The sequence below is a fragment of the Equus asinus genome, chromosome 5 (genome assembly GCF_041296235.1).
Source record: "Equus asinus isolate D_3611 breed Donkey chromosome 5, EquAss-T2T_v2, whole genome shotgun sequence".
NCBI lineage: Eukaryota > Metazoa > Chordata > Mammalia > Perissodactyla > Equidae > Equus > Equus asinus.
This window is the reverse complement of record NC_091794.1, coordinates 35,772,596-35,799,467: the sequence shown is the minus strand read 5'-3', so window position 1 is coordinate 35,799,467 and position 26,872 is coordinate 35,772,596. Positions and strand designations below refer to the sequence as shown.

At 44.2% G+C, this 26,872-nt stretch overlaps 1 protein-coding gene across 8 annotated transcripts in view; it reads right to left on the bottom strand.

The window, feature by feature from the left end:
- DGKG (diacylglycerol kinase gamma) overlaps positions 1-26,872 on the bottom strand; it is a 188,176-nt gene that overhangs the window by 58,594 nt on the left and 102,710 nt on the right. For all 8 annotated transcript variants that reach the window (XM_044771245.2, XM_044771247.2, XM_044771248.2 and 5 more), the window contains one exon: positions 23,289-23,353. In XM_044771245.2, the coding sequence (XP_044627180.2) occupies positions 23,289-23,353 (65 nt within the window). The remainder of the gene's footprint in view (positions 1-23,288; positions 23,354-26,872) is intronic.

The following is a 26,872-nucleotide window of genomic DNA, read 5'->3' as shown; positions in this document are numbered from 1 at the left end:
TTTCTCAGCTGCTGTGAGATCAGGACGGAAACCAAACTCCCAGCCTACAGTCACTGCATACCACGACACCAGGGGAGCAGCAATCTGGATTCTTTGTTCTGTCTACACTGTCAGAGCAGATCTGTGTAGCATGGAGTGCTGACAGGTTATTTGTTGACCTGGAGGTAGAGAAAGCCTCTTGCCAGGAAAGCTTTGGCCTTTTGGTTTGGCACTCTGCTAAACAGTTTACAGATATTCTCTCTTTCCATTCTCAGAAGAATCCCTATGAGTAGCTACTGTTGCTGCCAGTAAGGCCACTCACAGATTGAAGTGAACTCTCCTCTGCCTCACCTTCCTGTTCCTCCTCTTCCTCTACCAGCACCAGCATCTTTCCAAAGCCTTTGGGAAGAGCCTATCGGCATGTGATAACCTATAATTTGGGAGATGCAGCCCCTACTCTCCCTGCCAGTCAGAGAGCCTGAATGCCAGTCTTCCTTCTTTTCTTTTGAGGACGTCTCCCCAGCCACTTTCTCTTAACCCTCGCTGGAGGATTGCTGCTGCAGCTGCATCGACACTGGTTTTTGTCCGTTTCATCTTCAGTTGTGCAAGAACACGGCATTTGGAATCTAAGAGGCTGGGGTGCATGCCTGGCTCTGCCACTTTCTGGCTAGGCAAGTCATTTAAGTTCTTTGAACCTTCATTTCTTCTTCTGCAAACTGGGAATATTATTCTCCACTTGACAAAGTTGTAAAGCTCCTGCGGCAGACGCAAAGCCCTGAGCAGGTGTTTCATGCGTGGTAAGTGCTCACTAACTGTTCTTTCCTGTTGCTAGGAGACACGATCACTGGGAAGGAAACTCATCCCCCAGCGGCTCCAGGGGTAGGGGTAGGAATAGTGTGGGGGTCGATCCCAGGCCGCCAATATTTTTTGAAGAAAATAAAACTAACAATGTTTTAATGACTTCTGGAATGCTTTTTCTGCATCTCTCTTCCTGAGTTTTTTTTGGCCCACCATTTCTTTCCTTCTCATAATCACCTTTCAGCTGGAGATGACTAATCCTTAACCAGTTGTCCTGAGCCTGACTTCCAGGTCCACGAAACTCCTAGGTTCCCTGTTGGGCTCTACACCAGCTAGGTGAACCCATTCTTGAGGCAGAAGACCCTCATCTGGGCTCCAGGGGACTCTCAGTCACATGGAGGGGTGGCAAACAGCAGCAGCGGCACCGTGGGTTGACTCTATTTCTGGGTTTTCTTAATTTCCCCCTGCTTTATAAGAAAAATAACATCGATTGCACACTAGTTAGTTGAATCTTTTCATTTGACAGATGAGGGAAAAATGAGACTAATTAAAAATGTTCTTTTATATTTGTCAGCAAATTAGGGCTGGATTCAGTTACCATCCTGACAGCCTATGAATAGCCTGTTTTCAAGGATGTCCAGAAGTAAAACCAAGCTAGCTGCTGGGTGTTTTTACCAGCAAAGGCAATGAGCCTCTGATGGCCCTTTTCTGATGCTCTAGAAGTTTTAAGCGTGATGGACGTTTGAAGTCATCAAAACATGAAAACATTTCATTGGGCTTAAAAGGTTCCAGAGAGGACACTACAGCTATTTCTAGAAATAGGAGCCCTTGAAGTGAAGGTATTCCTCTTTGTGGTTTGGACTTTGATAATCAGGTTCCCTCAGTGGGTCATGACTCAAACAGTCAGGCTTCTGTGTCAGCTGGCGAAACAGATCCTAGCCACAAGATGGTGTTCTGTGTTGTGCTGCGGAGGCAGAATGATGTGGTGGAGGCCATGCTGGGCCAGCAGACCGGAGCCTGCCCTCCAGCCCCAGTTCCCACACACACTAGCATGTAACATTGTGAGAGCCACTCGGGGCTTCCTGGCCTCAGTTTCCTCATCTTACAATGAAGGGCTCGGAATAGCTGATTTCTAAGGTTTCTTTAAGCTCCTTGAACAACCTGAGATAACACAATATAGGACAGGGTGGGAGGGCCCATGTGCTCCACATCTGCTGCCATTTTTTAAAGAGAAGCCCAAGTATGACCAGAGCTCCCATTTTTAACAAAGAAGCCAGAAATATGTGTTTTTATGTAAAATCTCCTGATCATTAGAGTTGGCAAATAATTCAACGTTTTAAAAGAACACTGTATCAGTCAAAAACTACACATCTGGGGAAAACTATGCCTAGCCAAAAGGCTACTTGGGTACATTAATTATAAATTTTCATAAGGTTCATCTCAATTGAAAAACAAAACAAATGATCTCATTTAATACTCTTATGGGTTTGCTGGGTTAATGGCAGTATGATTGCTACTCCTGCTGAAGATAGTAGACTAGTGTCAGGTTACTAATGTAAATAATAATCTAGCAAAATCAAACAGGTATGATAGCAACACATGAAGGGCAAATGCTGCTTGAGTTGAATTATAATTCGAATGATGAATGTTAGTAATAACATCGAGAATACTTTCTCTGTTAACATTTTACATTATTTGCATCCCAAGTGCCTTTGGAAGTTTAGTCATTGTGTTAACCGATGTTTAGATCAAAGGTTTAAGAAAGAAAAAAAAAAAAAACTCGAGGCAGGTGGGCTTGGTTCTAGGGCCAGGATGTCGAGTCCTGTATGGGGCCTGTGACCGTCACTCACAGGTGCTGCAGAGGCCATCTGTGTCACCCGCACACCCGGCTGCCCTGGCCCATCAGGGAGCTTGTCACCACATCTAATCCACCCTGCATGCCGTCCCCTGTTCTCACCGCTCATTGGAATGGGCACTCGGTGGCCCTCAGGCACGGAGCTGCGGATGGAGGAATCTTCTCCAAGTGGGGGCAGTGGCCCCTTTGGTTCAAGGGAAAGTGAGCCCCCAGCAATCAGGAAGGAGGCTTTATAAATAGCTGTATTTGTTCTCTGAGTGTGACTCTTGTGCCCACTGTTCCTGCCAACAGATTTGTCTTGGCTCCGTGTATTTCAGCTTCAAGGGGCAAGGTATTCCCTGGCTTTTTTCCATACTCGAAACAAGACTGGTGTTCACAGCACTCAGAAAATCGAGGATGGTGAACGGGTGAGAGGACTCGAGGCCAGAGACCAGGAGGGGGTGGGCAGAAATGTGGGGAACACAAGTGAGGGGAGAGCTTAAGAAGGGGCTAAAGAAAAAAAAAGCCACGAAAGGAGGGAGAAACCTGCCTAGGGGTATTTTATAGTATAAATACAGAATCCTCTTAACCTTTGAAGGCACTTCTTAAGTCATTTTCATGTGTGAAAAATTACCTGTAAAATCACAGATGACAGATCGTCTGCACTTAAGGGACCTTTGGGGTCCAGAGGTTCCAAGGGATCTTCCAAAGTATAAAAGGAGTCAATATTTCTTTTTTTTTTTTTTGAGGAAGATTAGCCCTGAGCTAACTGCTGCCAATCCTCCTCTTTTTGCTGAGGAAGACTGGCCCTCAGCTAACATCCATGCCCATCTTCCTCTACTTTATATGTGGGATGCCTACCACAGCATGGCGTGCCAAGTGGTGCCATGTCCGCACCTGGGATCCGAACCAGTGAACCCCGGGCCGCCGAAGCAGAACGTGCGAACTTAATCGCTGCGCCACCGGGCTGACCCCAGGAGTCAATATTTCTTAATGTGGAACAGTATTTGTGCATTTACTCATAATAAAGACTGCATAGACTAACTAGTGGGTAAAATTTTTTTCTGACATGGGATGGAATTGAATCAATTATATTGGTTACCTTTTGGTAACCAGAGGCACTGACTGAATGGCAAATGGATGTTGAACAATAAAAATGGCAAAACAAATGATTACTTAGAACAGCTTTTTGGCTGACAGAAATCTTATTCAATATGGCACCCATGGTGGGAGTGATGAGGAATGAATTAAAATAGCTCACTGTTTGATAGTAAAGGGTGCACGCAGAACTATCACTCTCTACCAGCTCCGGATGGTGGTTCTCTTCTACGCCAGAGCAGCCCTCTCATGTACAGATTAGGGAACTGAGACCAGTCCTTGATGATGTGCTGGGAGGTGCAGAGCTGGAATTCAAACCCCAGCTCCCAAGTGCCAGTCCTTATCCCTTCCCTTCCCTCTCCTCCTGGCCCCCATGGCTATGCCCCAGAGGCATCTGAGAGAAGTGGGAAAGTCAGCCAGAGCCACAAGAGCTAGTGACTCCAAAGCTGTTGGCCACTCTCATTCATACTTGCGGGCTGGGTTTGCTTACTTCTGCCACTCAGGCCACGAGCATGGCCACGAGATCCAAGAATGGTCCAAGAGACTCCGGCTCTGGCTGCTCAGGACCCTGTGGCACTCTCTGCCACAGAGTCTGTGGTCTGGGCCTGTCTGTTGGTCTCTGGTCTCCACACTTGCCCCAAAGTAGCAAAGAGCCAAACCCACTGGCCTCATGTCCAGAGCAGCCTCTCCCCACCCCTTCCAGGGTAAGACTGGCTCCAAAGAATCTACACCTTCTAAACAGGGACCCTTCTCTTCCGCCTAAGACAGATTGTTTCTGTGGACTGTGGATATAGTCTCCTTTGACAGACTCTCTCAAATTCTGTTGGACACCTGACAATATCTCCTGCTAAGGGCAGGACTCCAGCACAAAGTCTTCCAAAGTCTGTAATCAGATCCTCCCCCACTGCAGCACCCGGGGACACAGGTCGAAACCGAGAGGCTTCTCTGATTCTCGTGAGCCACTGAAGCTGAATGTGCTCACAGACACTGCCTTTCTGGGGCCACGGGGTCTCTCTGAGGGCCCACAGCCCGACCTGAGAACTGCCACAGTGATGTGAATGCCACCGCATGGTCCTGCTACTGGGGGTGACTCTCAGGAGAGACAGCTGGTGCGGCAGCTCGGGTTTTCCTCTCCTGGGGGCCTAAGTCTCCAGTGTGTTTTTCCAGCCAGTATCTGTCCTTGCCAGAGAAAACGTCTCCCTCCCCACACCAAAAAATAAAAATAAAATAAAATAAAAAATCTCACAGAGTTTGGCTGCTCTTTAGCAATCCTTTCTCCCTTTGAAGATTTATTCATGGAAAGAAAATCCCCTTCAGGCCGATTTGGCTGAGGCTGGAGGGCCCTGAATCAGCTTGCTCTCACAGTTCTCAGACAGCAAAGCCCAACACTGGAACCAAAGGAAGTCCCATGCTGGAGGGAGCGGGACAAAGGCACATGGGTATCTGTGTCCTCCTTCCGGTTCTGTAATAATTGCTTAGCTGTTGTGTAGCTTTTGATTGTGAACTATGCTTTCCCAGCATTCTTGCATCCATCAGCCCAGGAAGCTGGTATTTGAAGGCAGGCGGCTACCCTTAAGGCCCAGGCAGACGAGGATGGCTGATGAGAACAAAGCCCCTGAATGCCGAAGAGAAGGCAGGCCACTTTGCTGGAATGGAGCTCTTGCTGAGAAAGGCCACTTCCTGGGTTCTGACCAACCAAGGCTAGAAACTAGGAACTGTCTGGGCAAGCAGAGGCAACCTGAGAAGCAGTCCACGCCCTCACGCTACTGTAACAGCCAAATGGGTCCCGAGAGAGACCGCAAAGCTTTGTCCTCCTTCTCCACTCCCTCCTGCTCCAGCTCACCCCTCAGCTATTGAGAATTATCTTAGTCCCCCCTTATCCAATGTTTATTGTGTGCTTTATAAACCAAAAGGTCCCCCTCATGTGGTCCTCACATCTACCTTTTGTGGGAGGTACTATGGTGGTGATTTTGTAGTTGCATTTGAGACTGTTCTTCGTTGAAAATGCAAAGCTAGACTGGAAGGGTATCATGGTGTCTGAGGGGATGCAGGCTGAATGAGCCTGCTTTCCTCTCTCCCTCCCACAACCAGCCTTTCTGAGCATGAGGCAGTACCCAATTTATGATAGGTCAGGTTACAAAAGTTCCTTGGTTAAGCCAGTTGTTTGTCACTCTGAGCACATTTCCCCATAGAAACACTGCTATGTTGAGGTTGGGTTTCCAGGCTAACCTACAAAAGCTAACTAACCCGTTATATATCCAATGTCTAGTTTTGGAGACAGCTTGGTAGAGCTGAAGAAACTCTGGTTAGAAGCCAGAAAGGTCTGGGTTCAAGCCACAGGTCAGTCACTTATCTGCCACGTGGCCTTGGGCAAGTCATTTAGTCTCTGTCCCTTAGTTTCTTCATCTTTGAATTGGGATGATATTACCTACCTTGCAGGGGTTGTTGGGAATATGAATTGAAAATGTGTATGTTTCATATGATATAGCCTCAAATCATGGCACAACAGAACTGCATTGTCATGTATAAAACTGGCTTTGTGGCCTCATAGATTCTGAGTTCCAACTTGAAATACAAGTGGCTCATCTTTCCTGCTGAATTTGGATTGGAGAATCTTTGCTTCCCTCAACCTCCTGGGAAATAATGGTGACTCTTTCCCCCTAAAACTCCTGATAGCCCCCCTGAAGTTTGGGCTGGAGTCCTTATTAGGATGGGACTAGAGGTGCCAGAGGCAGTGAGAAGTAGCAGACGTGGGAAGGATAGTAAAGGGCACATTGTAAGGACGCATCGTATTTCTTTCTTTTGCTGTCGTAAGACTACACGATGAACTGGTTACTTCCTCCTAAGTTCCTGTGCCTTCCACACCATCAGCCAGTTGGACACCTCCTGGTCAGAATTAAATACAGAGTAAGTGGTTCCCTCCATGCTTCCTCTACCTTTTAAGTCATGACATTGTTAGCAAGGCAAGTCAACAATTCATTAGATGGGGCAGATGCTTGGGTAACTACCCCCTTTCCATCCTTATTTCATCTTCTGCTGTGCCAGTTCAAAAAATCTTAAATAAGAAAGCAGAGCCTCACTCTGCCTGAGAAGACTATAGTAGACACCGCCAGCAAAATCCTTTCTATCTTGCCCTTTTGAAAATCTCATCCATATGCTCCCGGCTCTGCTTCCACTCTGATGTTTGTGACTTCTTATCCTTATGTATACAATCCTAACCCCATTTCAGTGACTGTGATGATGCGGGCTTGTCACTACCACCCAGCATGGCACTCAGGTTGTGTGTCCCACCCAGTCTCTGCTATCTCGGAGATCGTGCTCCTTTCCCCTAATGAACACAACCCGTTTACTCTGCCCCTTCACTGTGCAGCTGGCAAACGTGTCCCCACCATGGATGTGACCCCGCTGCTCCTCCCTGCCAGCTCCTTGGGAGAACTGCTTGGCGCTACCTCTGCCAGGCCTCTTATTTCTAGCTCACACCTGCTGCCCCTCTGTGGGCTGTGATTTTAGAATTTCATTTGAACATTCTACTTTATCCCCTTTAAATCTCATTTTAAAGCTCTCCTGTTTGGTCTTCAAGTCCCTGGCCAAAAATACTCCTCTTGGTTTATGTGACAAGCTCCCGATTCCTTGCCAGGGGTCTGCCATTCCAGCACCGAAATCCATGGTCCAGAAGAGCAGTCATTCTCAGATCAGATACAGAGCAGTCCTGTGTTCCCCACACATGCCTCTTTCTTCTAAAATTATGACTCATGGCTGAGGAAGGGACTAGAGCATTGCCTCTGCCCCACATCCCTTAGCTTCCTACCCAAGACACCAGAGTCACCAGAGATGCTCACCAGGATTCTTCTGCATGCGTGACTTGCCCCGACACCCACAGCCAGAAAGGAGAAATACCCTGTGGGTTATATGAGTATGTGCACTCCTTTTTGTCTCTAATGCAGTGGTTTTCACCAATGTGAATTCAGCAAAATACTGCTCTCATAAGATGCTCTGCAGTTGGGGGATACTGTGGTCAAGTAAATTTGGGAAACTAAATATTGATCCTGCTTTTACAAGGTCTCAATAAGTTAGAATCTATATTAAAGTCTCTTTACCATATTATAGAGAAAAGAAATGTATTTAACTTGGAATTTCCCAAGTGTATATGAATACTGAGCTCCCTCTCCCCCATCCTCCTATGAATCTATTTTTAACATCCCATGGGAGGCAATTTAACCAATGCTACTTTGATACATACTTGAAGAAGACAACCTGGGTAGCAATCTCCATAGGCTCTCATCAAACCTCAGAATAAGTCTGTTAGCTGTTCTGCTTTCCCTTCTCCAGAAGGTCCAAATCTATCCAGTTTGGGTAGTTATTTTTTCTCCTCAAACTGGGATTGGGCATTTCCTCTTTATTTTCATGTTGCATCTATTTATTAATCAGACTCCGACTTTGCTTTATGTTCTCTCTGACCTTCTGAGTCCCTTTTCTTTCTGGATCATTCTTTTAGGACATCTAGGAACCCTTCATCAATGCAAATACACTAACCTCTTAAGTTTCCTGGAATCCATTCATTCTCTTCTTTGGTAGGAGATCAGTTTACATTTGCAGCACCAATAATTTGCGACCAAGGTCAAGCAAGAAAAATTAATAATTGGCCCCCATCACATCCCTAATGTTGTATTTCCTGGGCATCAATGTGACAATTGGAGACCCATGGATCTTATGAGGCCTAGGAATGTCTTTATTTGACTTGCACAGTGGTTTTTAAAATTGGAAGGTTTTACATACACACCTGGAGCCCAGCTTCTCTTGAGAAATCAGATCTGTTAATATTAGGTTGCTTTCCAATCTGCAACAATTGGTGGAGCTGAGTATTGGCTGTTCCCATTACACAGGGCACACGCTCTCCACTGTCCTAGAGTCCCCACCATTCCTGAAAGCCTCATATCCACCACTTCCCCCATTTACATTAACTGCCTGGCCTCTGGTAGCGTTTGGATTTGTGACTCCTCATATAGACCTTTGTAGTTTCCTCCTGGGAATTTCCCTAGAAGCTGCCTCAAAAACATCTCCCCCACTTCCTTCCCAATGTGATCCTTCCCATCTGAGCTGTTGCTACCTTTGGTCATGAGTCCTAATATGTGTTTGATTTCAAGGGCTGACCAGCTGCAGCAGGGTAAGAGCTGAAGCTGTTGCCGTTTGCAAAGATCATGTGCACAGAAATAAAATAGCATCCCAAGTCCGCCTTTTCTGGGGAAAAAATGTTTTCAGTTGCTCTGTGTTTATAAATCAGGCACAACCTTGTAGGTTTATCAACTATTCCACAATCATGGAACACCAAGTAATGAACTTAGAGAAGGAGCTTAAGCTCATGTTTACCTTTCCCCTGAATTTTCCACTTTGCACAAACAGGTGGTTATTATGAATGTTAACCTTATACTATCAAGTCTTGATTACTAAGGGACAAACTATCCAGTCCTCAAATCTCTTCTTTTCTAACCCATTGACTTACTGTTGACTATTTCATGTTTCTTTACTACACTCTTCACCATTTGGGTGGGGAATAAGATTATAAGCACAAATCATGAACCAGGCCATCAGCTCAAATCAGAGGGCTTCCTATTGTATTATCGTCACCCCAGCCCTGCACATGTCTGCCGAAACCGTGAGTATGAGCAGCCTGCATCCCTCTCCCTGCCCAAGTTCAAGGGCAAGGTGATACAGAAGAGGAAAGGGGGAACTTGATTAATTAGAAGGCTCTGTGTTGACAGCTCCAATAAAAGTTTCACTAAGACTAACAGTTTGGGTTTTTATTTATCCACAATGTTCCTACCATCTCTTGACCTGTGGTAACCCAAAGCTGGAGATTACACACACACTTTCAGCTCATTGAGTTCAAAGGCAAGGTAGGGTACTTGGCTTGATTGGCACTTTGAAATGCTCTCCAAAAAGGCCCACTTTCAAGATTAAAGGCACTCTTCATTCAACAGAATAGAAAACATTTTGTTACCAGACAGTGAGGAATTTCAATCTAAGTGTAGGCTCAATAAACGTGAATATTCAGCTATTATGCAAGTCCCTGATGCTTTAGCAATTTGAGGGTATAAGTACATTCTTGAAATGAGGAGGGCCCCTCTTTCATTCAAGAGCATTAAAAGATCAGGGAAATGCTTTTTTAGTAAAATGTAAAGTGGTAAGGCAAAAAAAAAAAAAAAAATTGAACACTCCCACAATCTTTGAAGTAGAGATTTCTAATCTTCAAAGTAGAGATTTGATGACCCCCCTCAGAGAGGCGTTTATAGAAGAGATGCTTATACCGAGAAAGGGACTGAAACCTAGAGTGCTGTCCAAAGGCAAGATTCTATAAGTTATTGTTAGAGACAAGAATCAACATATGCATTTAAATTGGAGATTCTACAATGTACTTACACATATACTGCTGCATGCTTACCTTACAAAGTCCTGTAGTAATTAGTAGCATCATACTAACATCTGAAACATTTCAAATCCATTTATCCACTCTAATTCTCACAAGCATCTTGTGAGAGAGTTGTAATTTCCATTTTACACATCAGAAAATTAAGACTCAGGGAAGTGAGTAACTTCCCCAAGGATACCAGGTAAGTAAGAGGCAGAGTGGCAGCTGAAACTCAGTTCTTCCGATTCTGAATGCAACGAAACCCAGGGAATACTATCTACATATCACATAAGGGTGACGCAGCCTGACACATGGAGTTGTAAAGCCATTTGTTCAGGGTTTCTTGAGAGATAATTCACTCATTTCACTAAAGAGAGCTACTGACTTTTCTGATAGGTACAGCAAAAGGCAGCTTTCAAACTTTCCTTTGGCCAAATAATAAGTGCATTAAAATTTTCTTTAGTAAGTGTTGATTTAAATGAAGAATTAATCACTTGAATCTTTCTTGAGACTATCTATGACTCTTCCACCTTGTTTGACAATCTCTTTTTAATAAAACATGTGTAAGTATGAATAATTTAAGGAAAATATATCGGAATAAATATGCTAATCACATCAGCTCTAAATATAAAGATGGACTCTGCTGTATCGTAAAAATGCCCTAGGCAAAAGGACAATACTCTTCCCAAGTTCTAATTAGTAAAGTATGCTAGAGGGTTAATAAACTCTAATATCTTTTTCTCTGGAGCTAAAAACAACCAACCAACCAAACAAACAAACAAACAAAAACCACGTTAAGCTAAGTTTAAAAGCCACTGAAGTCAAACTTCTGCAAGAGAGAATCTGAAATTGTGGTGGCGAGGAAGACAGAATGTCATGTGGATTTTTTTTCAACGTAGATCTCTACTTCCACAACCAAATACCATGCATCAAAATTCAGGATTTGCAAGAAAGCTGTGTGTTGGTTTCCATAGTTTTTCTGGCCCTGATACGTGCTAACTCCCCCAAGTTGACAGAGCTCGTTCTCCTTCTCTCTCTCCTGACGTCACCTCTTCTTTCTGTTTCCTCTTGGGGGTCACCTCTTCCCCTCTCTCCCTGGGTCTCTCTTTGACCCACACCCTGCACTATTCTAACACTCCAGCAAGACTCAGAATGGAAAGATTCCAGTGTTTTGAGGAGCCCTGAAATTTTGGCTCTGCAAATACTTTGAAAGATAATTCATTCCTTCTTTGATCTATTCCAAAATGATTTGCTGACGGATTACCTCACTGTCCACTCACTCACCCATAGGAAAAAGTGCAAACTCCTGTGCAGAGCACCAAGAACTTGCCATAGCTGCCTCCCACGTGCCTTTCCATCTTACCTCGGAACCGCTCGCCTTACTCTCCTGTCCAGTGTCCTCTCAAACTTCTGCCTTTTGGCCAGGCAGCTTCTCTCCTCTTAGCATGCACCTAGCTCCTTTCTTCGATGAACTCCCATCTCTCTCTCAAGCTCGCACTCAAATGTAAACTTCTTTCTGAAGTCTAATCCCCTTTTCTGAGTTAGGTGCTCCCACAACACATTCATTATTCATGTCCCCTTGTTAAAACAAAGCTCACCATAATATACTGTATTTCCTTCTTTTTTTTTTTATTATTTTATTTTTTCCTTTTTCTCCCCAAAGCCCCCCCGGTACATAGTTGTGTATTCTTCGTTGTGGGTTCTTCTAGTTGTGGCATGTGGGACGCTGCCTCAGCGTGGTCTGATGAGCAGTGCCATGTCCGCGCCCAGGATTCGAACTAACGAAACACTGGGCCGCCTGCAGCGGAGCGCGCGAACTTAACCACTCGGCCACGGGGCCAGCCCCTGTATTTCCTTCTTTTGTAAGTGTTTGAGGGAGGGTTGATGTTGTGGGTTGAATTCTGTCCTCCAAAATGTTATGTTGAAGTCCTAACCCTAGTACCTGTCAATGTGACTATTTGGAAATAGGGTCTTTGCAGATGTAACCAAGTTAAGATCAGATCATATTGGACTAAGGTGGGCCAAATCCAATGACTGATGTCCTTATAAGAAGAGGGAAATTTGGACAGAGAGACAGAGAGATACAGAGGGAGAACGCCATGTGAAGACGGAGGCAGAGATTGGAGGAATGCAGCTCCAAGTCAAGAAATGCCAAGAATTGCTGGCAACCACCAGAAGCAAGAAGAGAAGCCCGGAACAGACTCTCCCTCAGAGCCTGGGGAAGGAACCAATCCTGCTGACACCTTGATTTCAGACTTATAGCCTCCAGAACTGTGAAAGAATAAATTTGTGCTGTTTTAAGCCACTCAGTTTGTGGTAATTTGTTATGGCAGCCCTAGGAAATTAATACAGTTGATAATAGCTTCATCTTCCCAGCTAGAACCATGGACTTTTGGAAGTAGGAGCTGTAGAAATCAGGATTTCCTCTCGGCCCTAAGATGATGCTAACACAAAATAGATGCTCAACACATTTTGGCCAAATGAGGGAACATGCTCAGTACCACCCTTCTGGTTTTAGGTCAGTGGGTCCCAAAGAGGGTTTGGACCCTTCTCTGAGCGAACAAGGTTATGAATGAGGTGGGGAGATAACAGTTTAGCACCAAAACAATGACTATAGAAGACAGAGAGGAAAAGCCAAAGTGGGAGAAAATACATCTAAAACCTTATAGGCGGATTCTAAGAGAAGGTGGAGGCCAGGGCTGGGGTTGGTCGGGGAGGGAGAGTTCAGAATACTTGGACTGCATTTTGCAACAAGTCATAGGTGATGATTAAGCCCCAGAAGGAGAGGTCATACCATAATGAGGAGTGAAGGGCACACGTGGGGAAGGTGAGAGTAATGGAGGAAGCAAATGATGATCTGGGTGGCATTTGAGAAGGAGAATTTTATAAAGGCCCCTGAATGCAAAGCAGGTGAGTTTAAGTTCTATAAAATAGGATGTGAGTTGTGGCAGCAACAGGACAAAACACATGGGCAGCTGCAGGTAGGGCAGGCCTGAGAGGAAAAAGCATCAAGATGGGCCAGGAGGCTGCTGAGGAAATCCTGAGGAGGGGCCATCTTGGGGACCAATTGGGAACTGAGGAACAAAGGAGGTAAGAGGTTTCATGAGACACCCAGTTGGTTGTGGGGTGGGAAGCAGAGGGCTCCCATTTGGTGGGTGCCATGGGCTCACTCCTGGGCTTAGAGAGGGTGATGTGTTTGTCATCCTAGAAGAATGAGGCTGCCTTCTGTTTTTAGAAACCTTTGCAAGACATTCCATAACTTCTCTCAATAACTCACTTTAGCCTTTAGTATGTCTCCAAGCCAGGAGATTCTTCCTTCCATCCCAAATGGCAATTCCTCACTTTAGAAGCACAGTCTCTCCTCTCATTCTTTCCTGAACCCAGATGAAGCGTAAGGAGGTGTGGTCCCTATTTCCTGTTGTGAATCCTTCACACACTTGAGGCCCGCTGCCAATACATTCTCTGCTTATCCTCTCCAGGAAAAATAAAAAAGATTTTTGTTTATTTAAAGTTTCCTCACGGGTCCCGTTAATTTTCTCTGTAGCTCTTCTCTAGTCTCTTTCTTGGGTGCTTCTCTGGTCACAGGGCACCAAATGGGGCACTCAGGGAGGCAGGGAAGTGTAGTGGGGATCAGACAGACCTAGGTTTGAACAGCAGTTCCCCTGTTAACTAGTTGCACATTCTTGAGCAAGTTGCATAATCCCTCTGAGCCTCAATTTTCTCATCTGTAAAATGGATCGATAATATTTAGCTTATACTTGGAGTGTTGTGCCAGTTAAAAATAATGTAAATTAAATTCTTGAAAGCATTCAATAAAGGATGGCTCCTATTGTTTGTATGAATTGGAGCAATGCTGATTATATTGGGAATACTGCCTTTCTAAGCACTTTAATAAACACCCTGATAGTCGTGCTTGCTTAAAAAACTACACCACTGCAGAGGTCAGATGGCAACTCTTGCTACCTCTGATGGTTACCTAAAACACAAACTGGTCTTTTTCAGATACAGAGAAACCATAAGAGAATCACATCTTTTTATTTACTCTCCACAAAAGTGGAGCTGCCTAACACATCAAATAGTTATTTCACTTGCAAAGGGACTTGAGTCATGATATCTTTAAAACTCTCATATTGACTGGACAAAATCACTGGGATATTTTTTTTAGATGGAAAAGACTAGTAAAACTCCCACTGCAGATAAACTCACTCCAGTCAGCTTCTTTATATCATTTTCCTTTCATAACCTGTAACTGATACTGTCTTAATGTTTTAAACCAGTGTATACAGTGTGATCTCAAGTAAATAAAATTGTGCAATGAAAGTGCTGAAGAAAAATACGTTATAATGCTAAAAGTGTTTATTTTTTGGGGGGGACAAAATGATTTACTTTTCTACAATAAGCCTTAATTACTTGTATAAAGAAAAGTTTAAAAATAGTATATACAACTTGATAAAAACATATTATCACAAATATTTTACAATATGTGTATCAAGTAAACTGCAGAAATGCACCAAAATGGCCAGCAATATTGTGTTTCTGAGTGATAGGTCTACGAGTGGTTGATTTTTTTCTTACTTTAACTTTTCTCAACTTTACAAATTACTTATAATGATATTGTAATATACTATGTAATCCTGCTGTATGATGTATGATTAAATTATAGAATGATAAATGTATTGGCATTTTACTGAAAAAACTTTATTAGGATAAACGAAGGAAAAAAACCACACCATATCTTGCTACACTGATGACTCATACCCTACGACCAATAGGTATTTATTTGTCCTCTTAGAGAATTACCAAATTCCAGCGTTTTAAGGGCTTTTCAGTTTCTAACATTACTATTATCTGATGTAGGATCTGTCTTTGTAATAACGAGAATAATAATAATAATAGCTGGCATTGATGTGCCAAGCCCCTAGAATAAGCACTTTAAAGCACTGGTTCATTGGATCTTCAGAATAATTCTATGAGATAAGATACTTGTGGTAGGTGGAATAATGTCCTGAAGATGTCCACGTTCCAATATCTGGAACCTGTGGATATGAACATGTTAGGTTACATGGCAAAGGGCAATTGGGGTTGCAGATGGAGTTTAAACTGGCAGTCAACTGACTTTGACATGGGGAGATTACCCTGGATTATCTGAGTGGGTCCAATGTAATCACAAGGGTCCTTTTAAGTGGAAGAGGGAGGCAGAAGAGAGACTGTCAGAGGGATGCAATGTGAGAAAGACTTGACCGGCCATTGCTGGCTTTAAAGAAGGAAGAGGGGCACAAGTGAAGGAATGTGGACAGGCTCTAGATGCAGGAAAAGGCAAGGCAATGGATTCTCCCCTACAGCCTCTAGACAGAAATGCAAGTCTGATGACACCTTGATTTTAGCCCAGTGAGACCTAGTTCAGACTTCTGATTTCCCAAACAGAAATATAATAAATCTGTGTTGTTTTACACCACCAAGTTGGTGGTAATTTGTTACAGAAGCCATAGGGAACTAATGCAATATTTTATTCCCATTTTACAGGTGAGCAGACTGAGGTTTAGAAGAGTAACTTGGTCAAGGTCACATGCAAGTGGATAGTGACAACTCCAGCATTTGAACACAACTGTCTAATGCTAGAACCTGCACTCGTGGGCCCTTGGCCCCACTGGATCTCCAAATGATTGTCCAGACCTGCCTGAGCATAAAATGTGAAAACTCACTCCCCTCCCCCACCCCAACAGCCCCCTGCACTGAGGATGGCTCTAATTGGTAGAATTGATGTCCTTTATTTGGGGCTCAAATTGGTCTATCCAGTCACTTTTCCCATTCATTTATCATGCAAAATAACCTAATCCCTCCTTTACGGAAACACTTTTTAAAAATTTGAGGCCACTAATCACTTCTCCCTAAGTCTTCTCTTGGGAAACAATCCTAAACTCAGCCCTTCCTTAGAAGACGTGGTTTCACATTCCAGCACTTTCCCGATCTCTCTGTCCTGGAAAGCATCCAGACTGTCAACACCCGTTTGAGGACCTAGCCAGCTCCTACCTCACTTAGAATTTGTACTTTGATTTTCTTCTGTGAGGTTATCACGCAGACCTTAACCCTTCCGACCTTGATTATATACTACGTCTTGAGCTCTTCGATGGAAATATTTCTAGAGATCAGTCAATCAATAAAGACTGATAAACTTGAGGATTATCTGGTCTTATAAAGATTTAAAAACAGCTTGCTTTCAAGTTCCTTCTGATAGTATCACAAATTGATTCCACTCTCTGTTGACTTGAATCATACTGTTCTTGTTCTAGCCTGGCAGGGACTAGAAAAAAGTGCCTGGTAAGCTACAGTAAGGAACTGTTTGTAGGGCGTCTTGAGACACAAGCTGCTCATGTGCCCCAGCCTGAGAAGTTGTGCTGTCCGTTCCAACATGGACTGGAGACCCAGGAGGAAAATGAAGGAAATGTTAAGAGTCAATGTGATTTCATGGTATTATTTAAAATATCGTGAATCTTTAGGGGAGAGAAACCTGCAAACAAATATTAATAACAGCCTCCTAAAATCTTTGACCATCCACAGCTTTAAATGATCTGTGGTGCTGTTCCTTCATTTCTGCAAATAATCAAGGGCTGAGTGTAAACAAATAAGACAGCCAAAAAAAACCTGGTCTTTGCAGTTGCATAATGATGAACGCCTGGTAAAAAAAAACATGAACCCATATTTCATTCATTTTCCTCTCTGCATCTCTCCCCGGGGGGGGGGGGAGTGGTGGGAAGGGTGGGGGATAAAACATTTTTGTGGGCTAGTACATAAACATTCAAGTAATTAAGTAAGTTGCTCTGTCAGAACTGACTTGAAAAGCCAAAGGTACCTAAACACAAAGCATAAGGTTTGCATTTCTTTTGTAAATACCTAAAGCAGTAAAATAAAAATAGAAAATGCCATAATCAACTTCATTTGGGGATTTCTCAATTCCAAATATTTGAAAAAGATATTTTGATCTATTTAGGGAAACAGGTGCAGGCAGTTTGGACCCCTGGGTACCCAGGGCAGGTCTCTCTTGCAGTACCAGGTAGGAGACGAGGAAAGGCAAAATGCAGTTCGGGGCACAGAATGGAGACTGCAACGGCAAGGACTGCAACCTGCTGTATCTGCTGCTGTGGATCTTCATGCTTTAGGAAAGTCAAACATCTGGGCTGTAACACGGGGCTACCTCACAGGGCTCCTGGGAAGAGTAACTTAGAATGGTTTCATTTTTAGATTAAAAAAAAGAAAAATCTTATGTAAATGGTGATACCATTTATGCTGTGACTGCAGAACCTACCAGAGGCATTCAAGAGAGGAGGCCCTTTCATTTCCAGAATTGTATGACTTGAGCTTTACTGGCTTCTATTTCATGTTCCACACAACATCTCTGTGTTCACCAAAAGTGGGGGAAGAGGTGTTGGGTGGGTAAGGGGAATGAGCATCAGTGAAGGAGGGGTAGTCACATCTCCAGTGTCTGACTGTTTTGGGACACCCACCTACCCACCAGTTGTGTACTCCACGGCCTCAGTTCCTCTCATTACCATGTCAGCTGGGGTCTCTGACCCCCTACCTCGATCCTGCCTCTAGCCTAGACTTGGCATTTGGACTCAGAATCTCTGGCATTCAGACTCCAAACCTCTGCCTCTTGGACACCCATGGAGCCAGTGAAGGAAATTTTCTCTACAATTCCAGTCCTGTAGACTCAAACCCAATCCTGGCTGATTGATGCTATCCTCCTACCCTCTAAGAGAGGGCTTTGGACAGATTTATGTATCATAGCTGGGGTCTTCTCCAACTTTCACTTGTCCTCCAACTTTTCAGTTCAAGGGCCATGTCAAGTGAATCCACTTGCCACTCCATCAGAAAAGCCATTCATTGTCAATGCTTTATTGTCAATTTAAGGCAATGCTTTTCTCAGGGTCGTCATTCAACGATACTCAACAAAAAATTGTTATTGAGAACCTACTGTGTGTCGTGAACTTACACATGATCTTGTTAAATACTTACAGCAACCTTGCAAGATTTTCAGGGGAGGAAGCAAAGGATTAAAGAGATTAAGTAACTTGCCCAAGGTCACACGCTACTAAGCGGCAGAGCCAAGTTTTGATGCCAACTTAGACTATACCCTGCTGCCTCATTCTATAAATATCTACTAAGCGCTTAGTTATTTGCAAGATGTATTTCCAATCTCTTAAGGACTCAGCCTACATTAGGGCTTCTGGGGAACCCCTCATCAGCTACTTTACGGGCCTGGCTCCAAGAAAGCTAACACTCCAGAGCCTGTTAATTACCCAAGGGCTTTTGGGAAAGGTGGTCAGCTTTAGGAATGAAGCACTGTTTCGGTCCCTTTGAACGGCCTAACAGGAAGCATCTTGCCTCAGCCTAAACTGCTGAGGGACATATTGAAGTGGATGACACTCAACAGGTTTAGAATAACACATTCCTCAAGTGCTCTGAGTTTCTGACCAACAAGGAAAAAATTCCATAGTTAGATTCTCTTTCTGGACACTCACTAACAGTGACATTGGAATTAGGTAGCTTTTACGTATGGATTCCATATATACAAAACCCTTCACAGAAAGTTAACCCATAAACTTCATGGAGGACTGGTTCTTGGGTATCTGGAAGACTTTAGTGGCATCCTCAGTTCATCTGCTAACACTGACTACCACCTGTTTGGGGGACTGATAATCCCTCTCCTTCCTCCCCTGGTTGGAACTTGCTTTCCTCCATTCTTTTACCTTTACTGCAAACTCCCCACTTTGTGAGTCCTGGCAAATGTTTCTTCTTTTTATTAACTCCTCTCTCCTTGCAACCCCATAGGAGTGAGATCTGTGTAGCTACATGGGGTCTCACATTTAGAAGGGCCCTGGCTTGGTTTAATGCTCTGCTGTCACAAACTGGAAATTCTTAATAATTTTTGAATAAGGGGGCCTACATTTTGCACTGGGCCATGCAAATCATACAGTTGGTCCTGCTCCTTGCTGTGGACACTGAGATAGGGAGAAGAGTCATTCCACGTAAGGTAAGAGTGGGTGGTGTACCTCTGGTCCCGCTTTAGAACTCAGCAGGCGTTCTCCTACAGAGACAATCCATAAAGGTGAATGGAGCTGATAAAAGCTCCGCCCTCCTTAGCCTCCATGTCTTCGTCTCTAAAATGGGGATGGTAGCACATACACATGCATGTTGTTGCGAGCACTGAGTGAGATCATGCATAATAAGTACCCATGAGAGTGTTTGATATACAATAGGTGTTTACTAAGTGAAATCCATGGGAGACAGCAGGTGCGGCAAACAGAGTTTGAACTCTGGAATTAGAACTAGGTTAGAATCATATCAGACTTCTTGTGGTATCATTTCGCAATATATAAAAATATTGAATCATTATGTTACACACCTGAAACCGATATAACGTTTTGTGTCAATTATATCTCAATTTTTAAAAAAAGAATCATATCAGCCCCACTGCTTAAAACAATGTATGACCTCGGTTAGGTGACTTGGCTTCTCCCAGCCACAGTTCCTTTATCTGTGAAATGGGAATGCTAATATTTACCTTGTAGGGTGGTTTTGGGATTTAAATAATCTAATGTATTTAAAGAACCTAGTTAACTACCTGGCATGTAGAGGAACTAAAAAAATAACAGTTCTTAGTTTGGTTTCCTTATAACACTATTTCTACACTCTTAACAATTCATTTACAAGTAACATTGGGATACAACCATTAATAAGTGTCTTATACTATACAACTTTCTGTACACTATATGACCTATAAAATCCAACCTCTTTGTATGTGAAATGATTTTGTAAAAAATATTTGAGGATTATTTTTCCTTCTTTGCTAAACTATGAATTCCTTGAAGGCAGGGGCCACGTATTATTTACCCTTGATTCCTAGAACACCAACATGTTAGAATTTCAGTTGAACTAAATCTCTCTTCTGTTGTTTATGCCAACAACGAGAAGATAATTTTCATAACATTCCTAAATTAGCAATTAATAATTAGCCTATCAATGATTAGGAAGTAGAATGTACCAAAAGTTGCCCCACCTCTGCTGTCAAAGGCCTTTGTTCCCTTGCCCATTACACTTTGCTCATCTTCCTGCCTCCCTGGGTCTGGTTCCTGCTCCACTAACAAAGCCATTCTGCCAGGGAACATAACTTAGTTTTGTGCAACCTTCCCTGGCAACCACCTGTGTAGAGAGGCCACTGGGGAGGAATTTCCTGAAACCCCAGTAGTTGAGTCATAATTTGATGCCTCTTAGGATTCAAAGAGGCCTCAGAACTGTGACTTTTAACCACTTGAGGATTATGGGTCCCTTCAAAAACCTGACAGTTACAGACATTCTCCCTAGAAAAATATACTCAATATCTTACACCCAATTTCAAGATGGTCTCAGAGCTCATGCAGCCCTTATACCTCAGGTTAAGAACTCCTGTTGGAAAAGCCCAGAAAACTGAATGAGCAATGCGAAAGCATCACGTTTCCTGATAAATTCTAGCCCAGTCTAGTCACGCTCCCTTGTTCAGAACAAAACAAAACAAAACAGTTACAACTCTCTAGATTGAACCTCAGGGTCATCCCTCAGGGCCTAGTCCCAGCCGCTAACAGTAAGGGCGTCCAGCCAAGCAGGCTCTTTGGAAAACATAAGTTCAGCCGAGTAAACCAAGGCCTTGTTTGATAATATCGTTTACATTTCCAAATCCCGGGTATCAAGCTTTCTTCCTATCCCTTGTGGCCCTTCCTAAGTTTAGCTGCTGGTGTAATGGGGTAACCATGGCAACAACCACCTGCCTATTTAAGACCATCTCCAAAGCTAAATAAGGAAGCCTGGAGAAAATGGCTGCTCGCCTGCCTCTCAGTGGACAAACTGGGCACTCGGGTATTTTCAACATGAGCAAGCAGGAAGTGCAGAAGCAGCATGGATTCAAAGTTCTTAACAGGAAGTGTTCTGGGACCTGATGAAACGGGGAGTACCTCTGCGCCACTCTGTCTTCACTTAGCAGCAGGCACACGGATTTACATGCAAATCCCCGTGCCTGTCATCCAGGTGACCACACTACCTTGATCTCAGCCAGGTGAAGGCTGAGGTGCACATGTAACGGCCAAGAGTAGTCTAGTTAATGGGAACTGGAAGTGGCAAGGAAAAACGGTCATTCAGATCTCAGTGTATTTGTTCATCCTTTACATTGAAATGCACAGTTACAACTTTTTCTGACAGAGGTATCTTTCTGGTTGTACTCAATCATGTGGATGACTGATGGGTGCTCTATTTATGTCATATCCTGTCTAATGATCTTTGGAACATGGAGACATTTCTCCCTCCCTCTGCTTCCTTGCTCTCTACAAACGACAGAGGTTTTGCTTCTTTCTGCGCCTAGAGACCCCACAACGGACCTCACTGAGCATCTTGCCCTTCCGTGAGTATGCTGTTTCCTCTCACTCCTTTGGGTCTTTTTGTACATTTGGTTCCTTCTCAGTAGGTTGCCCTTCTTTTTTTGTCGACCTGGAAAATACTGGTTTTCTGTGTCTTGGTTCCGGCATCTCTGTAGTTGAAGATCCTCGACATCAAGTTCAAGCCCTTGCTTTGTGTTCCCACAGATCACCTTGAGACATCACTTCACGCAAATCACTATGCAAATCTGCCTTCCAGCCTGTCTCCACCATTGGACTGTGAGCCCCCAACATATATCTACCCAAAACACCTACACAACAGCGCCTGGGATGTAGTATGTTTTCGAAAGATACATTCACTGAATGAATGAATGAATGGAACCCCCATGGATTTCACAAGCATATGGCATCTTGACAAGCATGTGTGCATGAGTATGCATAAGGGTACCTGTGTGAAAAGTCTGGAACGGATGCAAGAGCAGGATTTTTTAAAAAGTGATTTTGTGTATAGATGAGAGTGAAATTGTGAGATCGTGAGAAGATCATCAATTGATTTGTAAGTTTGTGACTACAGTAGGAGTAGGGGCTGAAAGTACACGGGTTAATAGTGTTTTGTGAGTGTGCACCGTCTGTGTGTGAGAGAAAGACGGAATATGCCTCTGACAGAATGCACGTCTTAATAAGGTTAGTTCAGCTACTATTAGATCCCACACACTATTCTTTCTGAAGCCAAAGTAGCTTCATTATGTTCAGTTTCTGATGCCTAAAAAGACTTTCTAGTTCTCAGTTAACCCCCAGGCTGGGGGGTCAGGGGCAAGGAGTAGGAATGAAAAGATGGAGCTCTTCGGAGGTGCTTTAAACGAAAGCCTGCAGATAACAGAGACCTGTGCTTTGAAGACAATCGTGTGGGCTAAATAAAGTCAAGTCCTTCAGGTTCCTAATTAATATCCACTCTCCTCCCCACCTGCCTGAGGGTGGGGTGCGGTCCAGTGATCATCTTGAAGTGGTACACAAAGAAGAAAAAGGATGGAAATCAACCAAGGAGAAGAAACAAAGAAGAAGGGAGAAAGGTAATTGAATAGTCCCAGGGTTCGCTATAAGCCAGTCAGAACTCACGTCTCACAAATTTCCTCCCGCTAGCAAGGATTGGTTTTGTTTGCAAATGATCTAGTTTTCTCACTCCTTTCACTTTTGGACCTAACATCCAGACTTCACCCAGCGGGCAGGCTGAGGCTGGGATCTGGTGGGCTCCGGATCTCGCCGCCTCTGCAGAGGCCTCCCTCTGCTGCCCTCTGCTGTCGGGGGAGGCAGAGGCGACGCCCTGGCCCTGGAGCTGCCGTCCCCTCCCCTTTGAGATGGTGAGAAACTGAGGCTGCTGCCACCCTGCCTGCCCCTCCCCAGAGAAATCTCGGGGCTGGGGGTCGGGGAGGTGTACGTGTTGAGAAAGCGGCCGAGCCCTAGGAGGGGGTTCCAGTTAGCCAAGAACTGACTGTCCCCCCAACTGCCCCAAGGCGGGGGGTGCACCACGCCCTCCCTCCGCACATCCTCCTCTGGGAGGGGTCAGGAGGCCGGGCGGCGGCAGGTTTCTGACATTGTGTTCTTTTTGGAAATGGAAGCCCTCCTTCCGGCAACGTGGCAGGAAGGCGAAGTCCCCGGGCGGCCGGGCCAAGAACACTTGGGTGAGAGCAGGTGGCGGCCTCGGACTGGCCGGCCGCGCGGGGCGGGGCGGGCGGGCAGGGCAGCGGCGGCTGCAGCCGCATCGCCCTCTTACCTGCTGTTGAATTTTTCTGGGTGTTTCTCTCTCATCATGTGGAATCTGTGTGCAATGGAAGCATCCTGAAAGGGGAAGAGACAGAAGTAGATCCCTGGTGAGTGGTCATAACCGTGCGACGTGGAAGAAAGGGAAGCACACTCTCTCACTGACATCCCCCAGACCCTGAGCGTCCACCTCACAGGGGAGAACATGGAGGCTCCCACGGAGCCTGGACGCCAGGTCCAAAGTTAGGGGCTAGTGCCACTAGTGCTTGTAGAGCCTATGCCACTTGACTCCTTGCAAAACTCACTCTCTCCAGGGCCATAGCTCAGGGTGAGTGAAGGGGACAGCCACTGCCCTTTGAGGAGAGAGGGTGTCTGGGTCTGAGCAGCGACATTGCAGAAGCCTGTGTGTGCAGCTGAACGTGAGTCTTTGGAAATGCCTCGCCATATTCACTCTTTTTGAACAAATACTTTTTATTTTGGAATATTTTAAGACTTACAAGAAGTTGCAAAAATAGTACAGAGAGTTCCTGTGTCCCTTTCAGCCAGCTTCTCCTTGTGATAACATCTTACGTAACTATAGCACATTGTCAAAACCAGAAAATTGACGTTGGTGGATGCTGTTATATATTAACTCTTAAACATCTGTGTTCAGTAGAAATCATTGGTAGCATTGGATACCATGCTTAGTAGATAATAAAAAATATATTTAAACTTCGTGCTTCTGGTTCCTGATCATTCCACTGGATACGACTCTTCCCAAGATCAATAAGAGTCTCATGACCACATTCTGTGGACACCTTGCTGTCCTTTGCTGCACTATTGGCCACCTGCCCCTTATAACTCACAGTCAGAATGGCTCCTGTGACACTGTGCTTCTGGGCTCTCTATCCCCTGCGAGAACTTCTTAGCCCTGAGTCCAGTCTGTAGCCTACACTCCACGTCATAAGTTCTCATAGTTGTTATTAGCATCTAGATGCGTGTCTCCACAGTGTATATCTTTAGAACCAACCCTGAATTTTAGACCTAAAACTGGACTCATCTTTCCTCCTCAGACTTGGTCTTCTGCCCTTGTTAATGGTCTCATTTCCCAGCAGAAGAGAGTGGAACGTCCCTTCCCCGCTCAGGCCCCATGCCAGCACTTTAGGTGCAGGTGGTGGACGTTAGAAATAACCAGGCTAATTGGGCCAGGGTCAGGGGAGTGACAGAAACAAGGGAGCTGATTCAGATTTGTGCAGGGAAAAAAAAAATACAGAAACTCATTTACTGGAATATGCGGCTAAAAGAGAACTGAAATTTCATACCAGTGACTTTTCAGCTAGTGCATATTAATTCCTTTTCCTGATATGGAAACCCTACAAAAGAAAATTTCTGAATTTTTTCTCAACATCAGGAGGTAGAGTTCAGAGAAGAAGCTTTTTTTTTCAGCATGTGTTGTGTGTGGTAAGTAAAATATAGGCTAATGATGGAGACAGAAAGTCCAGAAGCAAGTTAGGGGGCAAAGAAGAGCTTTCGTAATATTTGCACTTGGCGGAGGAGCAAATCCAGCCAGTAGCCCACTACTGAAAAATAGAGGGCAAGTGAAGGATATAAGCTTATTCTATGGTTGTCAAACATTCCTTGCTGAAGTCATGTCTTGGGAATTTAAAATTTAGACTCTACCTATGGATTTGGCTTTCAGTTTTTAGTTTAAGACCCATTAAGGGTTGAAGGTCTTGGTTAGGCATGCCTGTGGACACACAGTGGGAGACGTGCAAAACCTCAGAGGCCTCTGTCCCCCAGGCCTACACAGCCTGCCGAGCTTCTCCAGGCAGAAGTGCTTCCTGCTCCCAGACTGTGCGCATCTCCCTCTCCCTGAGCAGGTTTCAGAGAATCCTCTGAATAAGAGTCATGCGACATCTGTCAAATGCTTCTCTAGAATTGAAGAAAACATTCCATCTACTTGTGTTCCTTTGAAGCGCTAATTTTCTTCTGTCAGGGGGAAAAAAAAAGGAAAGAAAAAAAAGCAATCACATGTTGCTTGGCACAATTTGTGCTTCACTATCGCCCGCCCCCAGTGCTGCTGTGACTGGCTCCTAGGTTTTTATTCTCTGGGATATGTGCACAGGCCTCCTCCTTCTGTGTAGTTCTGATTATCCCTGGTTTTTTCAGAACTAGGTTTTGCAAAGCTTCTTTTCATAAAGACCAGCTTTTACAATATTACTAGTTAAGCATGTGGTTCCTAATTTGACAGTGTAATCCCTTGGTAAATACACAAAGGAGCAAGGGAGAGTGGAGCAGTTCCTTTGCTGTTCAGTCTTGAAAAGGCAATGCTGGTAGAGACTCTGACCATGTGTCTCTACCTGTGGATTAAAAAGAGAGTCAAGATTCACCTTGACTCACTGTTGAGCTTCTCTTTCTCAGGCACTGAGCTGAGTGTACTTAAATTCAGTGGTGATTTCATTTAAATTTTGGAAACCAGTACTACAATGGTTCAAACCCTTCCTTGGTAATAATTAAGGCAAAATGAGACTTCTGATCTGAAGGGGGAGTGGGGGTGGAGATGGGAATGGCAAACCCCTGGGAGTGATGATGGCATTTCTGACAGCCTCACTCTCCGGGGTCCTTTGCATGAGGTGTAGGAGAAGAGGAGATGATAACAGTATAGACACATGGCTACTCCTTCCTGAACTAGAACTCCAAGCACATAGTTGGAGAAAAGATTTTTGTGCCTCTTCCAAATATAAGCAGCAGTCATTTGGACTTTGAGATAAGTGGATGTCTAGGCCAGTGCTATCCAATAGGAGTCGACTGAAATTTTCTAGGGCCTACATTAAAAAAGTGAAAAGAAAGATATGAAATTAATTTTAGTAATCTATTTTAATTAACAAATATTATCACTACAACATGCAGTTAATAGAAAACCTATTCAGATATTTTAAATTCTTTCATACCACATTTTTGAAATTTGGTGTGTGTTTTACGCTGATAGCATCTCTCAGTGTAGACTAGCCCCATATCAAGTGCACAGTAGCCACATGTGGCTAATGGCTACCATATTGGACAATGCAGGTCTAAGTCACTTTGGCAACTTATGGAGATAAAAAGACAGAGAAGAGACAGTAAGACAGATTATTTGAAATTTGGATTGTTCTGAAAAATTATAGTAGATTGGGGAATTAAAAAGAGTGTAGACCCCTTGTCCAAAACACATCTCAGTGACTCCCGTTGTCTTAGTACCTCCATGGCTCTCACAGGTGACAGACAAGAACCTGAGGCTGAGGGAATCCAAAAAAGGTTGCAGGGAAAATGATGACTTGTTGATAAATTTCTTAATGGGTAGGAGGCTTATCATTGTGGAAACTTGGCTGGTGAAGTCTGATAAGTACACTCTGTAAGGTGGAAAATGGTACGTGGATTAGCGTGATGACTGTGGTTTCTCCTTGGCCCCTGGGTTCTCCTAGCATCAGAAATAGATTTCATTGAATCAAGGGATTAGCTGTTCACTCATCCTGTTAAGGCTCAGTGAAAGCAGAGCCTTTGAGGCGTTCAGAGTTACACATACCCCAGGAATTATTTTGCAGTCCCAAACTTCCTGTCACTGATACCTGGCCATCCTGA